Source organism: Telmatherina bonti, assembly GCF_933228915.1.
Source record: "Telmatherina bonti genome assembly, chromosome: 8".
NCBI lineage: Eukaryota > Metazoa > Chordata > Actinopteri > Atheriniformes > Telmatherinidae > Telmatherina > Telmatherina bonti.
The window spans coordinates 26665418-26686891 of NC_136626.1; the positions used below are offsets into that span (position 1 = coordinate 26665418).

The window sequence follows — 21474 nt, forward strand, 5'->3', positions numbered from 1 at the left end:
ATTGTGAGGAAAAGTTGTGGAGCAATTTCAGAATAATGTTCCTTAATGTAAAATTGCCAAGACTTTAAATTTTTCATCACTTAGTGTATAATGTCATCAAAAAGATTCAGTGAATTTGGAGACATCTATGAGCCCAAAGGACATGGCTAAAAATCAATATTAGATGTTCATGATCTTCTGGCCCTCAGGCAGACTGCATTAAAAACAGACATGGCTCTGTCATGGAAATTACTGCATAGATTCAGGAAGATTTCCAGAGATATTTGACGGTGAACACATTCAACATGTAATCCGAAATGCTATCATACCATCGTTGTTAAGGAAAAAAGAGATTGAGAGGACCGCTAGGGGGCATGGAGGATCTAACACAAGGTCCTATTCATGATAAATCCATCATAATTTATCTCTCACTAAACCTGGCCCATAGTCTATTTTCTTTTGCAAACAGACAACATCTAAAGCTGTTATACCACCAAAGCCAAGCAGGGTGACTGTTAACCCCATTAGTAACGGAGCTAACCTGGAACAGAAAGACATCTGCAAAATTGTCAAGGATGCAACTATGAGATTAAGTATCTTCACTAAAAACTGAAATTGAGCTGCTAAATTCTTCAATAAGAGCTGAGGTGGATGAATGCAGAACCCAATTTGTTTCTCATGAACAAGGATAAATTCACTGGCTGCCTGGATGGACACCCTGGAGGCTCGTTGCTCTCAACTGGCAATGGAAAATGTTATGCATGAAAATCGATGAATTAGAGAACAGAGGAAGAATCTGAATTTTAAGAAATATGGGGATATCAGAGGGTGCCAAGCAAGTCAAACTGCTTTCTTTTAATCAAACTGGTTTTATGAATTTTTTCCTCCATTTAGGGACCAGACTTCCATTAAACAATACTGCAAAGTTTGGAGAAACCTCCATCGGAGCTCATTGTGTTCCTGCTCAATCACAAGAAGATGGAAAGTGCCCTTGCTGTGGGTCAATAGCTATATGACATCCTGAGTAATATTAAATTAGGACTATATTAGAAACAAGAGACTGACATATTTACACACAAAATTCTAGATTACACATGTAAATTACTACTACAAATGGGGATCCAAGATCCGGCCCTTATATCACTGGGAACAGTTCATGTGTGGTAATTCCTCTTCCCATCAGCCAGGCAGTACTCTCCCGTTCATCAGTCCTACTCACACATTGATAATTGTTTTCATTGATAAACATCTACTTCCAATTATTAGGTATAATAATATTACATTACTATAATCTCAGACCGTTGCCCTGTACGCATGGACCGATAGAATCAAGCTCAACCTTGTCCACAAGGATCTTTAATATTTACTTAATATTTGATAAATCTCTTTTAGATACATCTCATCTGAAATAGACATATTTTCTCCAGGCAGAAAAAACAGAAATGAGGGATTAAATTTCTGCTTAATTTCCTTTATTTGTGTAGTGACAACTAAGGAAACAACTTGGGGGGACATTACCGTAAATACTCGTCAGGAATTTGGAATAAGACAGAAATTGAAAAGACAAGAGCAACTACTGAACCAGTGCAAAAAAGCTACATATGCAACCAAAATCTCTCACATTTCTGTGCGTTTATATGTTGGTGCACATTTTCTATTTTAGACCTTCATCCTGGCAACCACAGATTGTTGTTTCTTTTGACACTTTTAAAGCCTTTCACCAGATGGAGTGAGACTTTATTAAACCTTCACTAAATGGGATTTTAGTGACCAATACATATCTTGGATTAAGTTGCTGTATTTGTCTCCTTCGGCATTAGTGCAGACCCAGAGAGATAAATCCAATCATTTCCCACTCACTATGGTACAAGGCAAGGGTTACCCCTATCCCCACGCCTTTTTACCATCACAGTTGAGCCTGTACAAATTAAACTTCATTCTGAGACACGTTTTAGGAGTGAGGCGGGGAGAATTGTCCTTGTATGTAGGCAATCTTTTCCTTTCTGATCCCGTGACAACACTTCTGTCCATCCTCTGTATACTTTGGAGAAATTTTAGGCTACAAATTATACTCCTCTAAAAGCAATGTTCATCATGTAAACAATACTTTTTTTTTTTGTTTTGTTTTTTGTTAATATATAAAAGTCATCTGTTACAAAATTTTGGTAATTTTTATTGATTTTATTGATCTTTTTACTTTATATAATTTTTTTTATTACCATTATAGCAGCAGAATGATGATCTTGCTACTGCGTTGTTTTTTCCTAATTGAAATCAAGAAAAATGACAAGCAATTAAAGTTTTGTACATTTTTTGTTTTGTTTTTAGTCTACAAGAATGATCAATATCGAAGAATCATAAAAATCGCATTTTAAATCGAATTGTCACCCAAAAAACTGGAATTGAATTGGGACGAAAGCATATCGTCACAGCCCCTATGTCTACCCATATTGATTTAGTAGAAAACATTTTTCAAGGATGTGGACAAAACTAAACCAGAATTTATTTGCAACAAATCTCCAAGAATTCTCAAGGCATTTCTATAGAGACCTAGTCCATCAGGAGGGACTGACCAACCTAATTTTGAACGCTACTACAGCTAAAATCTGCAGAATGCTGCTGTGTCAAACTTTACCAGAACAATAAAGACCTCCCTAATTGAACACTTAATCCATGTTCTGGAAGGCCTCATAACTCTAACCTGTTCCTTGGCTGAAGAAGTTTCATTACATGAAACTAATTCTTGAAAACTGTGTTATGGTGCGGACACAGAGTAAGAAGAATTTGGTCTTATATAATTGCTCATTTTGGCACCCATAAAACCATTCTTTTCCACCATCTTTACTAAATTCACCCTGTGGTGCCTGGAGAGAAAAGGACATTGGCACTTTTGCAGATGTGTGGATTGATGACATACTGAGGTGTAGTTGCCCAAATATTTGATCAAATGTCCTGCTCTGACAGTTTCCCCCTTATCTAAAATTAAAAGCTCATTGGACGAGAGAAGATCCTGGTCTGGGTCCACTCCTTTTCCATCTGTACACAGCACCACAATTCAAAATTTTCCCCCTAACTAAAGAGAAATTAGCATATATTCTGACATAAACACGTTGTGTGCAAGGTGTAAAATAAAACAGAAACTTTGTGGACTTGCCTTAGACTCTGAGTACTGTGGAGAAAAATTTAATACACTTTCAGTAGCATTCAAAATCTCTTTTACTTTGTCTCTGGGTAGTATTCTAGGTGATCCCTGATGAGATCTTCCAAAATATTAAATAAATAAAAATATTTATTTCATCTTTGATTGCAAGAGGCTAATTGTTCTTCAGTAGAAGACAAGCTATCACACTCTCACAGTTACTGGATTAATGAGCTAATGCAATTTTTGCATCTGGAGAAAGATAGATAGAAAAGTTCTATGAAACTTGGCACTCATTCATGTCATTTATTGAAAACTGCAAATTAGATTTAACAATTTGAAGATAACTGCTGAGAGTGGGCAGCCATCTTATACTATGATGTGGTGATGCACCAGATCAAGCCTCTGCCCTCTTTCTCTCTCTGTCCATTTTTTTAAAATTTATTTTATCATTACTACTCAGTCATAGTAGCTGTTTGATTTTTCTATTTTCATATTATTGGTCTGGCCTGTTTTATTGTATCAAAAAATATATATATAAATAAAAATCTTTAAAAGAAAAAAGAAAAAGAAAAGATGCAGTGGTGAACATGGTCCAGTACCATCTTTACAGAGAAGTGTTGCTGCCTTCACATTCAAGAAAAGCAAAAAGTGTCTTTTTCTGTCTTTTATGTTTTTAAAAGTTTCTATTTTGAAAATAATATTGGGTTATAAATTTAACCAATAATTTAATCATTTTCAGAAGATTTTCACAACAAGCCAGCTTCTTTGAAATGTTCATTTAAGAAAACATTTACAATGTTATTGTCGCTGTTGTGCAGGTGCACAGCACATCCCCTCAGCCAGTGGAGCTGAGGTCGAAGTTCAGAAGAGGGACGTCGCTCCGCCGATCCTCTTATGCTATCTCGCAGGGAGCACGGCCTGGACGTATCATCTCCTCAACAACTTGCATCCACAACACAGCGCTGCAGATGGATGAAAAGGGGACAGCAAGTACCAACCCAACTGAATCACAAGGCCAATGATTACGTACTAAATGCATCTGCCATTATTATTACATGGATAATGTTTAAATCATTTAGACTTTTTCAGGTGAAAATATATTTTTGTTTGCTTCATGTTAAATTTCTGTTTTTTAAACATAACTTTATAGGCTAGCCTTAGTTAAACTGTCGTGCTGTACAGCTACTTTCTAACAAAGTAATTCATGTAATATAAACAAAAAAGGAAACATAATAAATCTAATTGTCTATACACTGACAGTTCATCTTTGTATGCATATCTCTTTTCTATTTTGTGTTAAAAAAATCAAGTCACAGAAGGTTCCTGTTGAGGATCAAAACCAAGTACAACAAACCAACAGCGCTGCTTTGTTTTACAATTGTTTTTATTTGTTAATTTATTTCAAAACACGCAATTTACCCATATTATCCTTTTAGTTTTTATTTTTCTGTAACAGTTATTACTCAGATTTTTTTCCTTCTTAAGAGTCTCAACTAGAGTGAAACTAAAAGTCCTCCACAGGCTCTCCGGCTTCTGCAGTGGGAGGAGGGAAGAGAGGCTTTCTGATCAGGCGCAAGTGGGTTTCTTCCCCTGTTTCTGAACGGTGGAGGTGTGTGTGTGTGTGTGTGTGTGTGAAAAGCTTTACACCAGCTCTGTTTATGTACGTTTGTGTGTTTTAAGTGCAAGACGTGGAATGTCCGCCGGTAAATCACAGGACCCGTAAAGCAGCCCAGAGAGCTTAACATTGTCTTCTGAGTTTGGCAGCCAGATTGTCATACCTCTGATTTCATCTTTGGTTTCAGCAAACACTCTCGAAAGGCAGACTAACCCTCTCCAGCATGTGCCTGTGTCTGTTTGTGTGTCTGTCTGTCTGTCCAAGTGCAATATAAGCCACCATCTCCAGACGACTTTGTAAACTTAAGTAAGTACAATGTAAGAGTCTTTGCATTGATTGTGGCCCTTCCTTGGCGCTGGGGACAAAGACGGTCAAACATTGTAGGACAATGGAGCCATGAAGGGGGGAGGATCAGCTTGCAAACATCAGCATGGACTCCATTTTGACGTCAGTGGCAGTTTGGGGCGTTCATGTAAAGCTATGTGACATCAGTGTGGTGAAACACGGGGTGCTGTAGTGCTCCTCTCTCCCCAGCCACTCTCCACCAAACCCTGAGCGGCTGGGGTTGCTCCGCCCTCACTCAGCTCATGAGATGGGTGGGACAAGAGAAGGTGGAGGAGGTCAAAGTATGAGAATTGAAATGTGGGAGGGGGTGTTGAGGGTTATACACTCTGACCCAGCAGCAACGATTAAGATTGGGGGGTCAGGTGCTTGCATAGTTCTCTGTGCAAAAGCCACCAACCGGAGCCATTTTTATTCCTCGCGGCTGGTTACATCATCATTAGATTAGCAGGAATTTGTGGTGAATGATGGAAAACATGATCTTCGCAACCACAGCTCTCTTCTTTTTGCATTCCCACATCGTTGGCAGGAGGTTAGGCGAAGTGAAAAGTGACAATGTGTGAATTTGGCTGGTTCAGAGATTTGGTTTTGACTTTCGACTGGGGATGGGATGGCAGATGAGTGTTTCTGAGTGAGTAGGGGCAATGGGGCAGTTGTTTGGCAGTCGCACATTACAGCATGTCTCGATTCAGAGAGCCTCTTTTCCCATGATTTTGCTCTTATATCCTCCCCTTCCTCCTCCCCACTGGCCTGCCCTCTCTCTACCTTTTTTCTTGTTTTGAAACTGATTGTCTTCTACCATCACAAAGACACTTGGTTCTGATTGATTAACAGGTAACAGAAGAGGGAGAGCACAGTGTGACTGGGGGTGTCTACATCAGTCCCATTGGCAACCTATTCAATCCAACTGTGAAATGACACACATGTGCTGTTTGACAGTAAATGCCGATGACATTTCAGGCCAGATGATCAGTTGCCATGTGGTCCTGCAGTTGGTTGGTCAGTCAGTCAGTAAGAAATGGTTTCAAACGTTTGCATGACAAATATTGCAACCCATAGTAAAGGAACATAAAATAGAAACACTTTGCTTTCCACATAGGTACAAATGAACACATATACATAGACTGAAAAGCATGGAGACAGACATACAAGTATATTCAAGGCCATTCGGGTCTGTGTGTGTCCCTCTGATTAACTCCAAGTAAACAGCCCGTCTTTGGAAAAGCAAGACACACTTTTCAGGACCCGAGTGTGGACCACAAGCTGAGGAATGAAGACTGAATGTTATTGATTTGGAGGAGAGAAGTTTGACCTCCCCCAGCACACACTGCCCCCTACAGTCTGGATTTATATACATCAAAGAAACATGGGGAAAGGGGTAGGGTTGCAACAACACATGCACACAACCAGTGAATCCAACAGTGACGGAAATTTCTAAAAACAAGGACCCCTCCAATGCCTAAAACCCAAATCCTCCCACCTTTTTTTTCTTGTTTATTTTGATAACCAAATTAACCCCCACCCCTTCTCCACCCAATCCCAAGTCTTTCCACCCTCCTCCGTTCCCCACAAAAATCACAGGTCATTCCTGTTGGTTTCTATACAGTTATACAATATCCATGCACAAAAGAAAAAAAAGTGCACCTTCTTCTCAATAGGAGGTGCTGGTCTTTAATATTCTAAGAACATCAGGAGCACTTGAACACACCCAGAAACCTTCGAAAGTAACTGTGAAACTTTTTTTTACTTTTTTTTTTTTCTTCAGAGAAAAGACAACTTAAAGGCAGAAGAAAGCTAACATTGAGTATAAGATTATTCCTCCTTTGGTTTAACATCAAATTTTTGGTTTATAATTGAGCTCAAATTATATTTGCGTAATTTCTTTCTCTTTTTTTAAATTTTTTTTTTTTTTTAATGTAGCCGTCTGTGAGAAAGCTTTGAACCTAGCATCTAAAGTCCAGCTCTCTCTGCTTTTGCCTTCTCTTCTGTCTGTTCTTTTCTCAGCTAACCCTCCACAGAAACATTCACAATGTCTTTTCCTTTATGAAAACAGTAAGTACATGCCGTAGCAAAAACAAACAAGAGAACGTACGAGAAAAATAAGCAAACAGATAAAAGGAATTTAACAGTATAAAGCTTCAAGTCACAAGTTCCAAAACTAACTATCATAGTATCATAGTTTCATAATCATCGTTATCATTAGCAGTATTATTTTCAGTTTAAATTACATAAAGTTTACATGAAAGGTTTTTGAGGTATTTCAGAATTAATTGTCAACACACACCTACCAAGTCTTAGCACTAGCCAGGGGGAATTGTTGACTGGACAGGCAAGGTGGAGGGAGGAGAGAGTTTGTGTCTTTAAGCTGTCAATGAGTCTTCCACACTTTTCCAGTGCAGGCTCTGTGCTTGCACGCAGTGGACAGAGAGAGACATGAAGTGGTTGGAGTTTATGGCTGCTGCTCCATGGGTGCTTGACGCTACGGCCCTTTTACCTTCCTCTTTCTCTGTTACACAAAAATATTTCTGATGTGAGAAAGGTAAAATGGCTGAGAGCTGAAGCACACCGGGCAGACGGCAACAGAAAAAAATGAGGGGGGGAAGAAATCAACAATAGAGTAACAAAGACGGACAGATTGAAGAGTAACATATAATTTTGTTTCAAATAAATAGTGTATAGAGAATGTTTTATAGACTTTCTACATGATAAAGTGCTTGTATTCTAGTGTATCAAGATGGAAAGTCAATATGGGAGAAAATGCTGACGCAGCTCCCACTCTGTGTCCCTCTCTTTCGCCCCCCCCTCCTTTCTGTCCATCCAATTATGGGTGCATTGTCTGCATGAGTGCTTGTTTGTACATGTGTACATGCATTCATCTGCATGGCTGTCCATGTTTGTATGTTTGTTTGTGTCCAGTGCAGTCCCACCTGTGGTTGAAGGAAAAAGGCACTCAACTCTGTCTGCAAGGCAGCCACCTCCTCCTGTGTGGCACGATGCAGCCTGACTGCACTGTTATCATGGATGCAATGTGTGTGTCAGTGTAATAATATTAGTGTGTTTGTCCGTAACTGTTTTGGGCAAAGAGGGGAGGCTTGTTGTTTTTGGTTTGAGTCCCCCTAGGCAGTTTACGACTGGTAGGCTGCAGTATCTTTGGTATTAGTGGCGGTTTCACAAACCACTCAGCTTAGTGAGGTAGCCACATTGGTTCTCACTACAAACAAATGTCATTTTGTCAGCTTAATACGTAGAGCTGAATCTAGCCATTTACCTATGCTCACTGAACTGTATACCACAAGTCAATAGAAGCTCATCTTCCTTTGGCGACATTAACTCACTGCTTACAGCAGCGTGAAGTTAGTCAGTGCCTTCTGATCAACTCCCCTACAATGACCATTTCTTCTCTAATCTGCACCGCTAATCTGACTACATTGTTGGAAATGCTACAGTTGCATCTTAAAACCAAACAGATAACTATTGAGTCCCAAGCTGTAACCCACCCCCTGCCCCACCCTCCAATAAAACATACTGAGTCAGCTGGGACGTTTGGAGGTCATGTTTTGTCCCCCTGCCATTTTGCCCCATTCATGGAGCTCAGCTGAAAGGGGGGGCTGAAGAGTACCACAGTTCTGACATGAAATGCCAAAAAAGAGAAAGCTTCCATCATTTATTCTTATCTCCAGCAGCTCCCTGTTTGTCTTTTCCCCTCTTTCTTGTGGTAAATGTCTCCTTCAAGTCTGTGTTCACGTAGAATGCAAAAGAAAACAAAATGTCCATCATTGGCCTCAAGTCCTTGCATCCCTTTTTCCTTTTAAAAAGTCCATTCTTTTTTTGTTTTTGATTTATCAACAAGGTGCCTTACTTATGCACAACAGAGCACAATAGTAACAAGAAATAGAAACTTTGTGTCTATGGTACTAATTAAATACCCGCATCAATATAGAGAGGAAGGGAGAAGGGGTGGGAGGGGCAAGGGTTTCGAGGGACAGAGGAGGTAGAGAACCAAAGAATGAGAGATTTTCTTCTGCTTCAGAATGTGTCCAGTTATGTGTTGGAGACATTTTCTGCTGTGTTTGTATCTTTGTCATTTGAGGTTTGGTTACTATACGCCTTAAAATCTGGTTCTTTTTTTCCGTTTCTTTTATTAAAAAAGTATATTTTAATTCTGTTAAAAGCTGATTGTTGGTTGCTATGGCACACACCCTGCCCGCCATCAGTGGGGCACATTGTAGCTGTGTGTTAACCCTAGTACCATATTCTCTGACTCACATTAAGGCAGTAAGCATTGGCACTAATTGTTGTAGCCTTTTAACAGCTAAGTGTGGTGGTTAGCTCTGGGTTAGCTACTGACAACCCTCGTGTGGGAAAACCAGAAGGTTTGCTTTGAAACATGTCTGATGAGAGATTTTTTTTTTTTACTTTTTTTTTTTTTTTTTTTTGTACTTTTTTTGCAAACAGGTGAAATGGATGAAAACCGGTTTAGTAACATATAAAGCCTCCAAAAACAAAAAAAAAATGAAACCTCCGCTGCACCTCAGCTGTGTCTGTCTCACCTTTCTGTTACATTTGACTCTGTTGTACTTTCCTCTTGCCATTTTCAGTGTTATTTTTCTAATTTGTTGATTCTTGTCAGATTTGGATTGCCTGCCTTTGCTAAATCCCTGCATTTTCAGCGTTCAGCTTGACCATCCCCCTCCTCAAGCTTCACCAGTGCTGGTTGGAAGAGGAACAACAATAGGATAATGGTTAGCTATTGATCTGCCTTCAAAGAGCTGCGAGGGCTTGAATGTGTTGTGCCATGACTTTTCCTCAGCATCTAGTGGCTCTTCTCTCCCTCTCCTCCGCTCAGAGCCCTCTGCTTACAGGTCTCTGCTATCAACAGCAGGGGGCACTGATGCTCTGCATGTGCAGGCAGGACCAGGATGGAGAAGTCTGCTGCTGCTGCTGTAGTGAGGCCTTTGTGTCCCTTCTCCACCGGGTTCCATGTGCTCTTCTTACATTCTGCTTTTCATATGCAGCTGTAATGTAGTTGGCTGGATGCCCGAGCGTGCCGCTGTCATCGTTTGGTTCTCAGATATTGATTTGAGGAAAAGCGCCCAGCAGAACAAAGAGCATGTCCAGACAACTCACCCACCTCTCCTGTTGGTCAGAGAAACAGACTCTATGGCCTCAGACTTAGAGTAACAATGACATGTCTCCCTGCAGGCCTCCGACATCTGTGCAAAAATATAACCTGGGCCTGGAAGACCTGAGTATCTGTTGCCGAGAGTCTTGAGTTTCACCTTCAGGAGGGGGTCAAGGCCCCGCTCTCTATGTCAGCATCAATTCATTTTTCAATTCATTAGTTTGCTGTATGATCAGGCTGAGCTGCTCTCTGAAACGGTGGGCCATCAGGGAATACCTTTGGCTGAGGAATGAAGGAGACTACAGGACGAGGTGGGGAGGCGGAGGCGGAGAATTGGAAAGCCTTGTTGGTTTTTTCATAGGCTGCGTTATTTTCTTTATGACGGCCTTGTGTGTGTGAGCAGAATCTGGCTCTGATAATAAGGCTATGTGCTGTTGTCTTGTCAGATTTATTGCCGTTCTATCGCCCTTGTTGCTTCCGTGTGCCGGCGTAGTGGGGATGTGAGAAAGGAGGCAGACACAAAGAAGGTGAGTTGAGCAGGGGGGGGGGGGGGGGGAACAGCAGAATCAGTGGCTACTTGGGTGGCGAAGGAGGAGGCTAGCAAAATGCAAATAGCGTCCAACAAAAAGATCAAATCTTTGGTGTCTTTGCTTCGTTGAATGCCATAAAAATGATTCTCTTTCAACGAAAAAACAGACAAAATCAATGATTGTCCTTGTGTGAGTAATGCCGAGTGAACCTGATTTCACACTTCACCTCTTAGATTACGCCCCTTTCAGGTGAAAGCTTGAAATTTTGACTGACGAATAAAGATGATTGCATGGCACAAAGGATTTTCTTTTAGGCAGAGGACACATTCAGGTGGTCCAGGCCAGGGGAAGGCTGTTATAAACAGGATTCACAACCAGTTTCCCATGTCACCTGTTCCATCCTGGTTCCCCAACCCTCTGAAGGCCCTCTCTTCCTATCAGGCCTTGGAGAAGGTGGTGGCAGAAGTGCCTGGCTGCCCAGGGCTGGTGCCATGATCATCGTGCCAGCGGTCCACACAGCGGCGGCGTGCATTCATGAAGAAGTTGCTGACGGTGCTGAGCTCCAAGCCAAGCTGTTGGGAGATGGTGATCTGCATTTCCTTGGATGGACGCTTATTCTCCTTGAAGATGGCGATGAGTGTACGCCGCTGCAGGTCGGTGAAGACAAGACGTTGTTTCTTGGGTGCCGTGTTGCGGTCCTTGTGTTGCTCCTGTTCTTTGCGCTTGCAGGCTTGGTGTGGATGGCAGCATTGGGAGGGATGATGATGAAATTGGGAGGCAAAGAGGGAGAAACAACAAAAAACAAGGTAAATATACAAAAGTAATAAGTTTTTTCACCACATAGCAAAAGACAAAGGGCACGGGAAAGTAGAGTAACTGTTAGCGAGTACTTAAACACATAAAAACTACTTTATATCCCAGTGACGCTACAGCTCCATCTCTATCGCCATATTAAAGTTGATTTAAAGCTAATCCATGCCTCATGCCCAGTGGGAATATTCCTTCCATCCTGCAGAGTGCAGACAGGGAGCCAGCCTGCGGTGAGAGAAAGATGGGGCTGGGGAGGGCAAGGGGGGTGGGACTGGCTGTTGCCTGCTAGCTGGAGACACTGCTGTTTGATTCAATATTAATGCAGTTTGAGTCGCAATGGGGGACTGAGTGACTGTTGCACAAAAGTAAGCATTTTGTGTTTCTGTGTGTGTGTGTGTGTGTGTGTGTGTGTGTGTGTGTGTGTGTGTGTGTGTGTGTGTGTGTGTGTGTGTGTGTGTGTGTGTGTGTGTGTGTGTGTAAATGAGAGATAGACAGGTAGGGAATGAATAGAGACAAGAGAAAAGGTGCAGGAGTGAGACAAAGTGTGTGTGTGTGTATCCGTGTGTGCGTGCTTACAAGAACTAAAGAGAGAAGCTGAGAAGAGGAGGGAGGGGCGGCATGTGAAGGAGAAAGCGAGATATTGACCGACTTTGCTGTAGGAATTGGGGGTTCTCTGTAGGGACTGAGGTCAGAATCCCCCCTCCTCCCCAGCAGGTCTACAGTCTGCTACTTCAAACAGAGCCCAATGGAGTCCACTCTATAGAGCTCTGAGAGGGTATTTATAAACCCTCACACCCCCTATTCCCCCTTCCAAATACAAACACTTGAGAGGTGCCTGCACCAACTGCTATGAGCCCCTTCCCATACACAGAGCAATTTTCAAAAGAAAACTGTGTACTTTTACATTTGGGAGGGGATCCAAGAGGGTGTTGGGGTTGTGTGCAGTGAACACAGAAATTAATAGTTAATACAGTGTGGTATTGTGGGTAAGTGTGTTCTAACTCGAGGTATTTGTAAGAAACGTGTGGAAAACAGCAGACAGGTGGAGAGTAAAAGGCAGAAACGGCGCCCAGAGATGGTGTAGGAGGAGCCGCGAGTGTGTGTGGAAGGTTAAGGCACCACCTCTGCAGCCACATGTTCCCCCTGCTGACTGAGGATCGAATTCACCCAGAACGAACTGCGCGTCCCACTCAGCTTCCCCACTGTCTCAATTAAAAGAGAGCAAATCGAGGAGAGAAAGATGCCATCCCTGTGGGGTCTCCACCTGCTGATACTTTCATACCACCTCCAGTAATTTCTCACACCCACACTATTTGTGTGTGTGTGTGTGTGTGTGTCTTGATGCATTTAAGTGCAGTTTTTTTTTTTTGTGTGTTGTCTATGGTCTACAGTACTTGGGTATGCATGTGTGTGCATGAGTGTTTGTATGTGTGTATTTGTGGGGAGGCTGTGATTATGCTGAAGTGGCTGGAGCCAAGCAGTGGTGCTGTGTGTCTAATTACAGTGGAACAGAGCCCATTGATCAGTCATTTCAGTCCAATCTGTTTACTACAGATGTCTAACCTGCACACTTGCACATCCATCATATTCATATTTTATGTCAACACTGCTGCATGACGTGAGACACAGATGCATACATGCTTATATCTCCCTACAAATAAATGAAAAGGGAAGTTATATACATATTTATCATCTAATGTAGAACATTTTTAAACTTTTTTCATATGTTTTTATTTATTCTAAAGTTTACAGGCTGTTAATATATTGTAATGTTGTTTTTAGCTTTGCGCTTTAACTGAATTTTACACTGAGGCGACATCAAATGAGAAGTTTCACAACACAGTGAAAATTTTACAAGCTGGTATAACTTCTAGTTAAAATCCATTTTTAGAATGATTTAAAGCACTGAGGCAGTCATCAACTCAACTCATGCTTTCTGATGACATTTAGCTGCAAACATAAGCAAAACTAAATACCACCATAATTCCAGGGGACAAATACTGCAGGCTCGCCAGTATAATAGACTTTTTAGCAAACTGATTTCTTTGTCAGTCATCAATATAAAAATCTATTATGTGTTCTGACTCCATTGCCAAGATTTTTTTTTAAATTTTAGATTAAGCTCTCTCAAATTAGGCTAATTTAACTAAACGCTGCCCCAATTATTGAATTTAAATTGCATCTCAGTTAAAAATATTATCTTAAATGGGTTTCTTGACTTACATGCAGATGAATTATAGTTTCAACATCAAGCTTGAGAAGTCCAGATGTGAGGCTTTTGTACTTATCACGGTGCTGGATCACACCGATCAGGGTAAAGCAACTGCCACAAAACCCTTTCGAGACACACCAGTCTGTCTAGATCAAACTTGTATGAAAGAGGATTTGTTTCCCAGCAGGACAGTGAGCCTAAACATGCATCACAGCTCCACCATTCCTGTTTGAAGTCCAAGGAGCTGCAGCAAAGCAGGGCAGACCTGCATGGCCTGTCTATCCCCCCACAGTCACCAGATCACACCCCAGACAATTATGAAAGATGTGAACGCTCGAGAAATGTACTGATGAAATTTTAAAGCATTACTGTAAGAAAACCAAAGTATTTTTTAAGATATATTACCCACACGTCAGAGATTATATATATTTAATTTCTTACAACAATTTGAGGAGCAAATTTTATGGAGGAAAAATACATTTTTAGGATGGTTTTCAATGCAGCTCATTTTATTAGATACAGACTTTAACAGTAAGATGTGTTTATTTGCACGGATAGCTGTTTATATAAATAAAAATTGTGCTCAAATATGTTGTAGACTATTTAATTTGTTAGGTTTTTACAGTTTTTCATTGATGTTTTATATGAAAAAATTAGAGGATCTTTACTTTGGGACTACAACTTTGAGAAAGAGACTAAATAATTTGACTCTGCTGTCATTTATACTTTTTGCTGCCTCGTGGCTAGGACTCCCTTGAAAAAGAGTTTTTTAAATCTCAATGGGACTTTCCTGGTTAAATAAAGGAAATAAATAAATAATGCCATTTTTCATGAATGGTCTTGCTCACAGGTTGTGTCGACCTGCTGTATTCATAGTTACAGAAAAAAAAAAGATTCCTCCACAGTCCAATCTTTTTTAAAGATCCACAAGTTTGAGAGGCAAGCCAACTGCAGACCAGTCGGCCTATTCTGAACCCATTGTTTATTATATTTTCTCCGTTTTCCTTTAAACAAGAAAAATAACGTTAATGAAATTTCTTTTTTTTTTTTTTTTTTTTTTTTTTTTAAAAACACAACACGGTAGTAACGATTAATTTGCTTATTTCTGCGCATAAAGTACAGGCAGGGGTCAAAAGGATAGATTTTCTCTACCTTCGCAACCACCTCACATGCACAGTCGCATCTTTTCCACCGGGTAGTCACGTCCCGCCGCCTCATCGACCGCCTGCTTCTTTGCACTTCGGTCGGCAGGTGTCGCTCTCGTCTTGGCCCCGGCTGCACAGGGGCGCCATAGTGCGCTGCCTTTGCTACAGGCGCTGGATTTAGTAATCAATATCGATCGATCGGTGAGGAAGGGGGCCCTGATTACTGAACCGAGCTCGGCGTAGAAAAGAAAAAAAATCGATCATTGCAGCTTTTAGAGCTACAGTAGGCACCGAGCACAGAGAGACGGACATAAACTCATGCACAAAGAGCGACCGGACAAGAGCAGAAATCCCGGATTGGTGCTGCTGAGTGTTTTCTGAGGTGTACATCCTGCTGGTCGGAGAGGGGTGGGATTTCTATAACTCGCTCTACAGATCTGTGAACAGGAGTTGACCTACTTTGAATTGATTCCTCAAGCGCCTCACAAAGATTGATCAGCAAAGCTTTATTAGTCTTTCACCCTTTTTATTTCTTCTTTTTTTTTTACACATGAGTCTATAGTCTTTTTTCATGTTCATTTAAAAAATACTCAATTATTTTTTTCCATAAAAACATTGTAACATGGAAACGTTTCACAATATAAATATCGGCCCAAATATCTCCTGGATTGGATTAAATTCATGTAGAATTCCTTGATTTGTAAAATTGTGTTTTAATGTTCTGATTTTTTTTTTAAATGCTTTTTTTCTTTCTTTTTTTCCCAACTGATGATATTAATATTCCTTGCTTCACGACAAACCAAGCGAGGTTAAGAGAGAGGCCCGGGGTGTTCAATATCGATCGATAGGTTCGTGAATAATTCGTGTGTGAAATTCAGTTCGTCCAATTAATTATGCTTCGGAAGGGGAGGGGGAGGTGGGGGAGGCCTAGAGAGGAGAGTCACCGTGTCGGGCTGGATACGCCAAATAGATAAACAAATATATAAAACGGTGATGATCCGGCGTTTTTTTTTCTGCTCAAATCAGAGATGAGACATAAGTAAATACTGATCACCTGTTCGGGCTGTGTGTGTCCTGCATGATGCTGAATATTCACAGCTGTGTTCAGCAGGCCTGTTCTTTCCCTGCAGATGTGAGTCCATCTTGAGCATTAATCATTTATTGATCATCACTGCCCTTCCTGCTCATAATGAGAAAGTCAAACCGCCTAATATTGTGCGTTTAGTGTTTCATGAAATCATGATTACACCTCTGCATTTAGAAAAAAAAAAAAAAAGAAGAAAAAAAACTTCCTCCTTTGCCTTTTCTAAGCCTTTTTAACATGCGTAAAATCCAGTCCCAGAGCCTTGTAAAGCAAACGACGTCACCGTAGCCTATGCATGCTTATTTAATTAATTTCCCAGTAAACATGTTTTCCCCGTCACGGTTCAGGGCGTTTGTACTCACACAGTGCAGCTATTTTATTGTTGGAAGGCAGCACTGTCCTCACTAATAATCTATATGCAGCGCGCTTGTAGCTGCATTCTTTATTGTAAGCTGCGTGATTGGGCACTTTAAGCCTATTTATTAAGTAACTTCTCCGCTGTTTCGCCTGGACTGTTGCCCTAAAGATTGATAGCAGCTCGTTCAGCCTATATTTCCGCGCGGCCCTCTGTCTACAACCGTGGCATTAGCTGGAGGGCAGTGCCAAGCTCTCTATCTGTCTCTCGCCAGCTCAAAACACTTCCAGCTCAATACTCTTTAATGTAATGAGTGAGAATTGGTGTTAATATACTGATAAAGCGGGACAATTTGTTTATTTGCCCTTTCCTGCAAATAAGCTGCGAGGCATTTCTTCTCCTGCATTCAATAACACTCAACCTGCCCGCACTCAGTTACTCACTGGCACTGTTTTTTTTTTTTTTGGTTTTTTTTTTTTTGGTTTGTTTGTTTGTTTGTTTTTTTTTTTTGGTTTTTTTTTTTATAAGAATAATCCTAAAAAGGAGGGGGAAAAAAAACAGGTGGAATTTTCCCTTTTCAGATGTGCTGCTCTCACGCATGCGCCAAATTATAAGCGTTGAACGCTTTGATATAATATTTCTGAAAAATACACACACACACATAGAGTGTGTGCAGGTTTTGATGTACAAGACGAATGCAACCAATTTTACTCAGCTTCAGTTATTAGAAGCGCAGTGATGAACTAAGAAATTAGACAGTGCTAAGAAAATTCAATAATTAGTTAAGGCTGCTGTCTGTGTTGATCACAGTCCTTATGAGGTTTTAGATAATTAAACGCACTCAGCCATCTAAGCAGATGATTGAGAGAACCAGTTATACATACATACACACACACACACACACATATATATATATATATATATATATATATATATATATATATATATATATATATATATATAATTATAGAAAATAAAGCCTTGGTCTGTATGTGCAATATATTTGAATGAGGGCAACCATTGCTGGAGTTATTCGTGTTATTACGTGTAATCACGCTTAATAATTGCTTTGGACAGCTGCCTGTGTGTGATGGTGGTGATGATACAACTTCTTCAAAACTTTATGTACTGAAAGGAGATTTATTGTCCTACTAATAACAGGTGCATGTGTAGCTGCATGTATTTCATATTAGATGTTATTAATGAGTGTAGGCCTATTTATAAGGAGCTCATGTAAAAATTCAAGAAGCGTTGTTTGAAATTTTTATTTGAATTGAATTTTAAAAGTAGGCTACATATTAATCTTACAACTACATCTGATAAGTAACCTGAACATTTTTACTGTCTTAAAATGTATTTTCTGACGACCTTGTTACAAACATCTCAATTTAAATTTGTAACACACACAGAAATAACATAGAAATTAAAAGAAGCGCTTTATTTTTATTATTTTTTTTTATTTATTTTTTATTTATTTTTTTTTTTTTATTTTAATGCTGTTTTTTCTTTCAGTTCCACACTTGACCAACCCTCATTGTGGTCGCCTGCTTTTGACTCTCGTGGGACTGTAGTCAAATATCCAGAGGTCGTTTAGGGCGACGTTTACCCCATTTCTATAATTACACCACCACTTTAGTCAAATGAAAATGTTCAGAATTCCTGCATCGTTCAGGAATTTCAATTTGGAAAAAAAATTCTATAATTGTCACGGGAACGTGGGGCTGTCACTTTTCTGCTAATCTCTTATTTGTCGCTGGAGAATCATCACGGTGATCTGCAGTCAGATGACACTGTTGGCTCTCCTGCGGGACTCCAGACAGATTTTCAATATGCAGGAATCTTTCGAGATTCAGTCCAAACAGACTCCTCGTTCAATCATATGAGCAGAGTCAACAGAAAAAAAGCGGACCTTATTGTACTGATTTGATAAATCTTCTATTCATATCCACTTCTGTGGGACGCGAAGAATTCGGATCAATATTGAAACAAAATAATTAAGTGGTGGATAAACTTTACAAATTTCTTTTCCTTTGCTTTTTTAAATATTAGTTTTAATTTTTAGGTTATGTAAATATAATAAATAAATATATTAGTTATTAGTTATTATTATTATTATTATTATTATTATTATTATTATTATTATTATTATTATTATTATTATTATTACCATCTTTCATTTTGTATGTTACTGTAAAAAAATTATGTGTATATATATATATATATATATATATCTATATATATATATATATATATATATATATATATAGATATAGATATAGATATATATAGATATGTAGATATAGACTTATATCCTACAGCCCTTAAAACATATAAGTCTACACCTATTTTTAATTTTTGATGTGATGGGTCAAAATACAAATATCTCCTCCATTGTGTCTCAAATATATTTACATACACTGCTCACTTTTCCAAAAGTTTCGTAATCCTGAATAATTATTCGAAGAAACAACAGTCAGCGTTTTCATGGCGTCTCAGGAGCGCAACCAAACTATTTATTTGAAAATAACCCGAAGCCAGTTCGTTATATTTAATAACATGTAACACAAAAGCTTTATGGGCGGACATCGATTCATTCATCAATTGATTTCACAGTCGTTTTGTTCCTTTGTTGATCTGTGTGGGGTTGCCCAACCGGAGTTTCGGGTTGCATCTGTGGGTACGATAAGCTGTGTGTCTGTAAATGTGTGTGTGTGTGTGTGTGTGTGAGAGTGACTGAGTGAGTGTGTGTTTGCGGTTTTGTTTTGATCGACCCTGTATAAAGACTTACACAGGCTCTATACAAACCATCTGTAGGCTGTTATTTCTTCCCAGATGTGATTTGTCAGCAGACTTTACCTGCTGTTATTTTTTTTTAACGTGATCGGACACAAAACAAAATATGGCTCAACTGAATGTCTACATTATATGTTTATATTTGTACTCTAAAATGTTGCCCTTCTTATTCAACTAATTTCTTCCCAGTTATTCGTTTGGCTGGTTTCATGAACAGGTTACTTTAGATATATATATTTACCTCATTAATTTATTTCCTACTTAAATCATGAGCATCTGTAAGAAACACGCTGAAACAACATCCAGTATTAAAGAATGTGCGATTTTATTTTTTAATACGCCATACATTTTTTTTTTTTTTTATAAATATCCTTCTCTCGTCATCAACCGGATTTCCGCTTTTTTGTGTGTTTGTTAAATTCAGTGGACAGTGTCCTTGCTTCTGTTCTTAGCCTGCGCATTAAACAAGCCATTATCGGCCCTTTAATAAGCGATGGCCTGTCAGGGCTTCAGATAAGCAGGGGGTGTGCGGAATCACTGCAGCTCCAACGCCGCTGGACACTGATTTATCACTTGTGGTGGGTTTGCAAGAAAGAAAGAAAAGGAAAGCAGGAACATCTACTTCTCAGATTAGCAGAGTTTTCCATGAAATCCTTGTCAAATCGACAGTTCCCCCGTCTTGTCACAGTGAAAGTCTCACTGTGTTCCAGCTGCGAGACGCAAGCAGACATGAGGCCTACAGGTCAGTTTTTTTTTTTTGGGTGATAATGCGAAGGGGAGAGGAGGGGAGGGGGGTTACCCCGGGTGTTACATAACAACGGCGTGAACTCCATCAACACAACGCTGATGTGGTCTGGTCAGCATTTTAATTGCACAAGCCTGCTCTTTGGAACAGCCGCTTGCATTGGCTCTTATGTAAACCAGCACAGATTGCGGCGGGTCAAAAGCCCACAGCCTGATTAGTTTTTTTTTGTTGTTGTTGTTGTTGCACCAGACATCCTCACAAACAAGCGCGAGCGCACACATCCACATGTTTATTCATCCCACATCTGTAAATCCTTCTTCTTCTTGCGGCACTGTTTCACTCCAAAGCAAAGAAACAAGTGATGAGATTTAATTATGATTATTTCAAGTTTAGGCCTGTTGTATCTTTTTTTCCCCCCTTGCCTGGTAAGCGGGGTGCGCGCGCACTGCCATTAACCCTTTGATGCTATCCGCGCGCATTCCGTTGACTCTGCCAGCAATTTGATTTAAAGGTCATTCTCTCCTATCGATCCGCTTCGGCGAGGGGGCGACGGAACAGCGTAGGAATTGATCATCTAAAATAGAAGAGACGGGATTCAAGACTGTACAGAGTCCAGACCTCTACAGCATTTATAATTGCTAACCACGTACCCCGTGTGAATTGGAATATGCATGTTTGTGTGTGTGTGTGTGTGTGTGTGTGTGTGTGTGTGTGTGTGTGTGTGTGTGTGTGTGTGTGTGTGTGTGTGTGTGTGTGTGTGTGTGTGTGTGTGTGTGCTGCCAGAAATATGGGTGAAGACACAAAGGAGACGGTGCAGGCTCCTTCTTCTGTCTGGAAAGTCTGATTTCTATTAAAATTACATTATTTTTGAATAATAAGGTCGACGTGGTCAAAGCAGTGTGTGCAGGGTGGAACAGTGTGGGTGGAGTGTATGAGTAAAAAGAGGTTAAACGAAAGTGAATTTGAAGTCGTCTCATGCTGCTAATCCCACTTTATCACACAAATAGAGGGGGGGAACCAGTAAACCCCTCAGATATCCTATAGTCAGCATTTGGCAGTTTGGGACCAGAACACACAAACACACACACACACACACACACACACACACAGAGGCGTGTGCAGATTTGGAGTTTATTCGCGACTGGCGTTGTGTGTTATGAAAGGTGAGCTGTTAATGGGCGAAAAGGTGTTGCACGGTGGAGATGGAAGGGGGTTGCATGGCTGCATGGCGCAGCTCCAGAGATGGAAAGGAGAGGCCGAGGAATGGAAATCGATACAGACTCAGGGCTCGCCAGATCGGCCTTAACAATGTGGCGCAGACGCACTCTACACCCCGATCACATACAGGAGAGGAAAAATACGGAGGCGACACTTCCAGTGCAAACTGGAAATGTTGCTGTGGTGTTGCAATGTGCCATGCAGCTGTGTATCATGACTGAAAAGCTCCAAATTGCAGGTTTTTCCAAACATAATCATAAAAACTTGTCATAAAAAAGTGTTTTATTTTTTAAATTTCTGTATAACTTCACGATGCTCTAAATTATGCATCTCTGCCTCAAACATTGGAATTTCAGCTCATTTAATGTATCATTAATTGACA

The 21474-nt window shown here is 40.2% G+C and overlaps 2 protein-coding genes across 2 annotated transcripts in view; one reads left to right on the forward strand and one right to left on the reverse strand.

The window, feature by feature from the left end:
• Positions 1-7555, forward strand: part of atp8b3 (ATPase phospholipid transporting 8B3) — a gene marked incomplete at both ends in the record, with an annotated part of 33714 nt that extends 26159 nt beyond the window's left edge. The window contains 2 exons of the mRNA XM_079245669.1: positions 3940-4111; positions 7473-7555. Coding sequence (XP_079101795.1) covers positions 3940-4111; positions 7473-7555 — 255 coding nt within the window. The remainder of the gene's footprint in view (positions 1-3939; positions 4112-7472) is intronic.
• Positions 7556-11167: 3612 nt separating this feature from the next.
• The window catches only part of onecut3a (one cut homeobox 3a), a gene marked incomplete at both ends in the record, with an annotated part of 16043 nt that continues 5736 nt past the window's right edge, over positions 11168-21474 (reverse strand). Inside the window, one exon of the mRNA XM_079245766.1 lies at positions 11168-11460. Within this exon, the coding sequence (XP_079101892.1) occupies positions 11168-11460 (293 nt within the window). The remainder of the gene's footprint in view (positions 11461-21474) is intronic.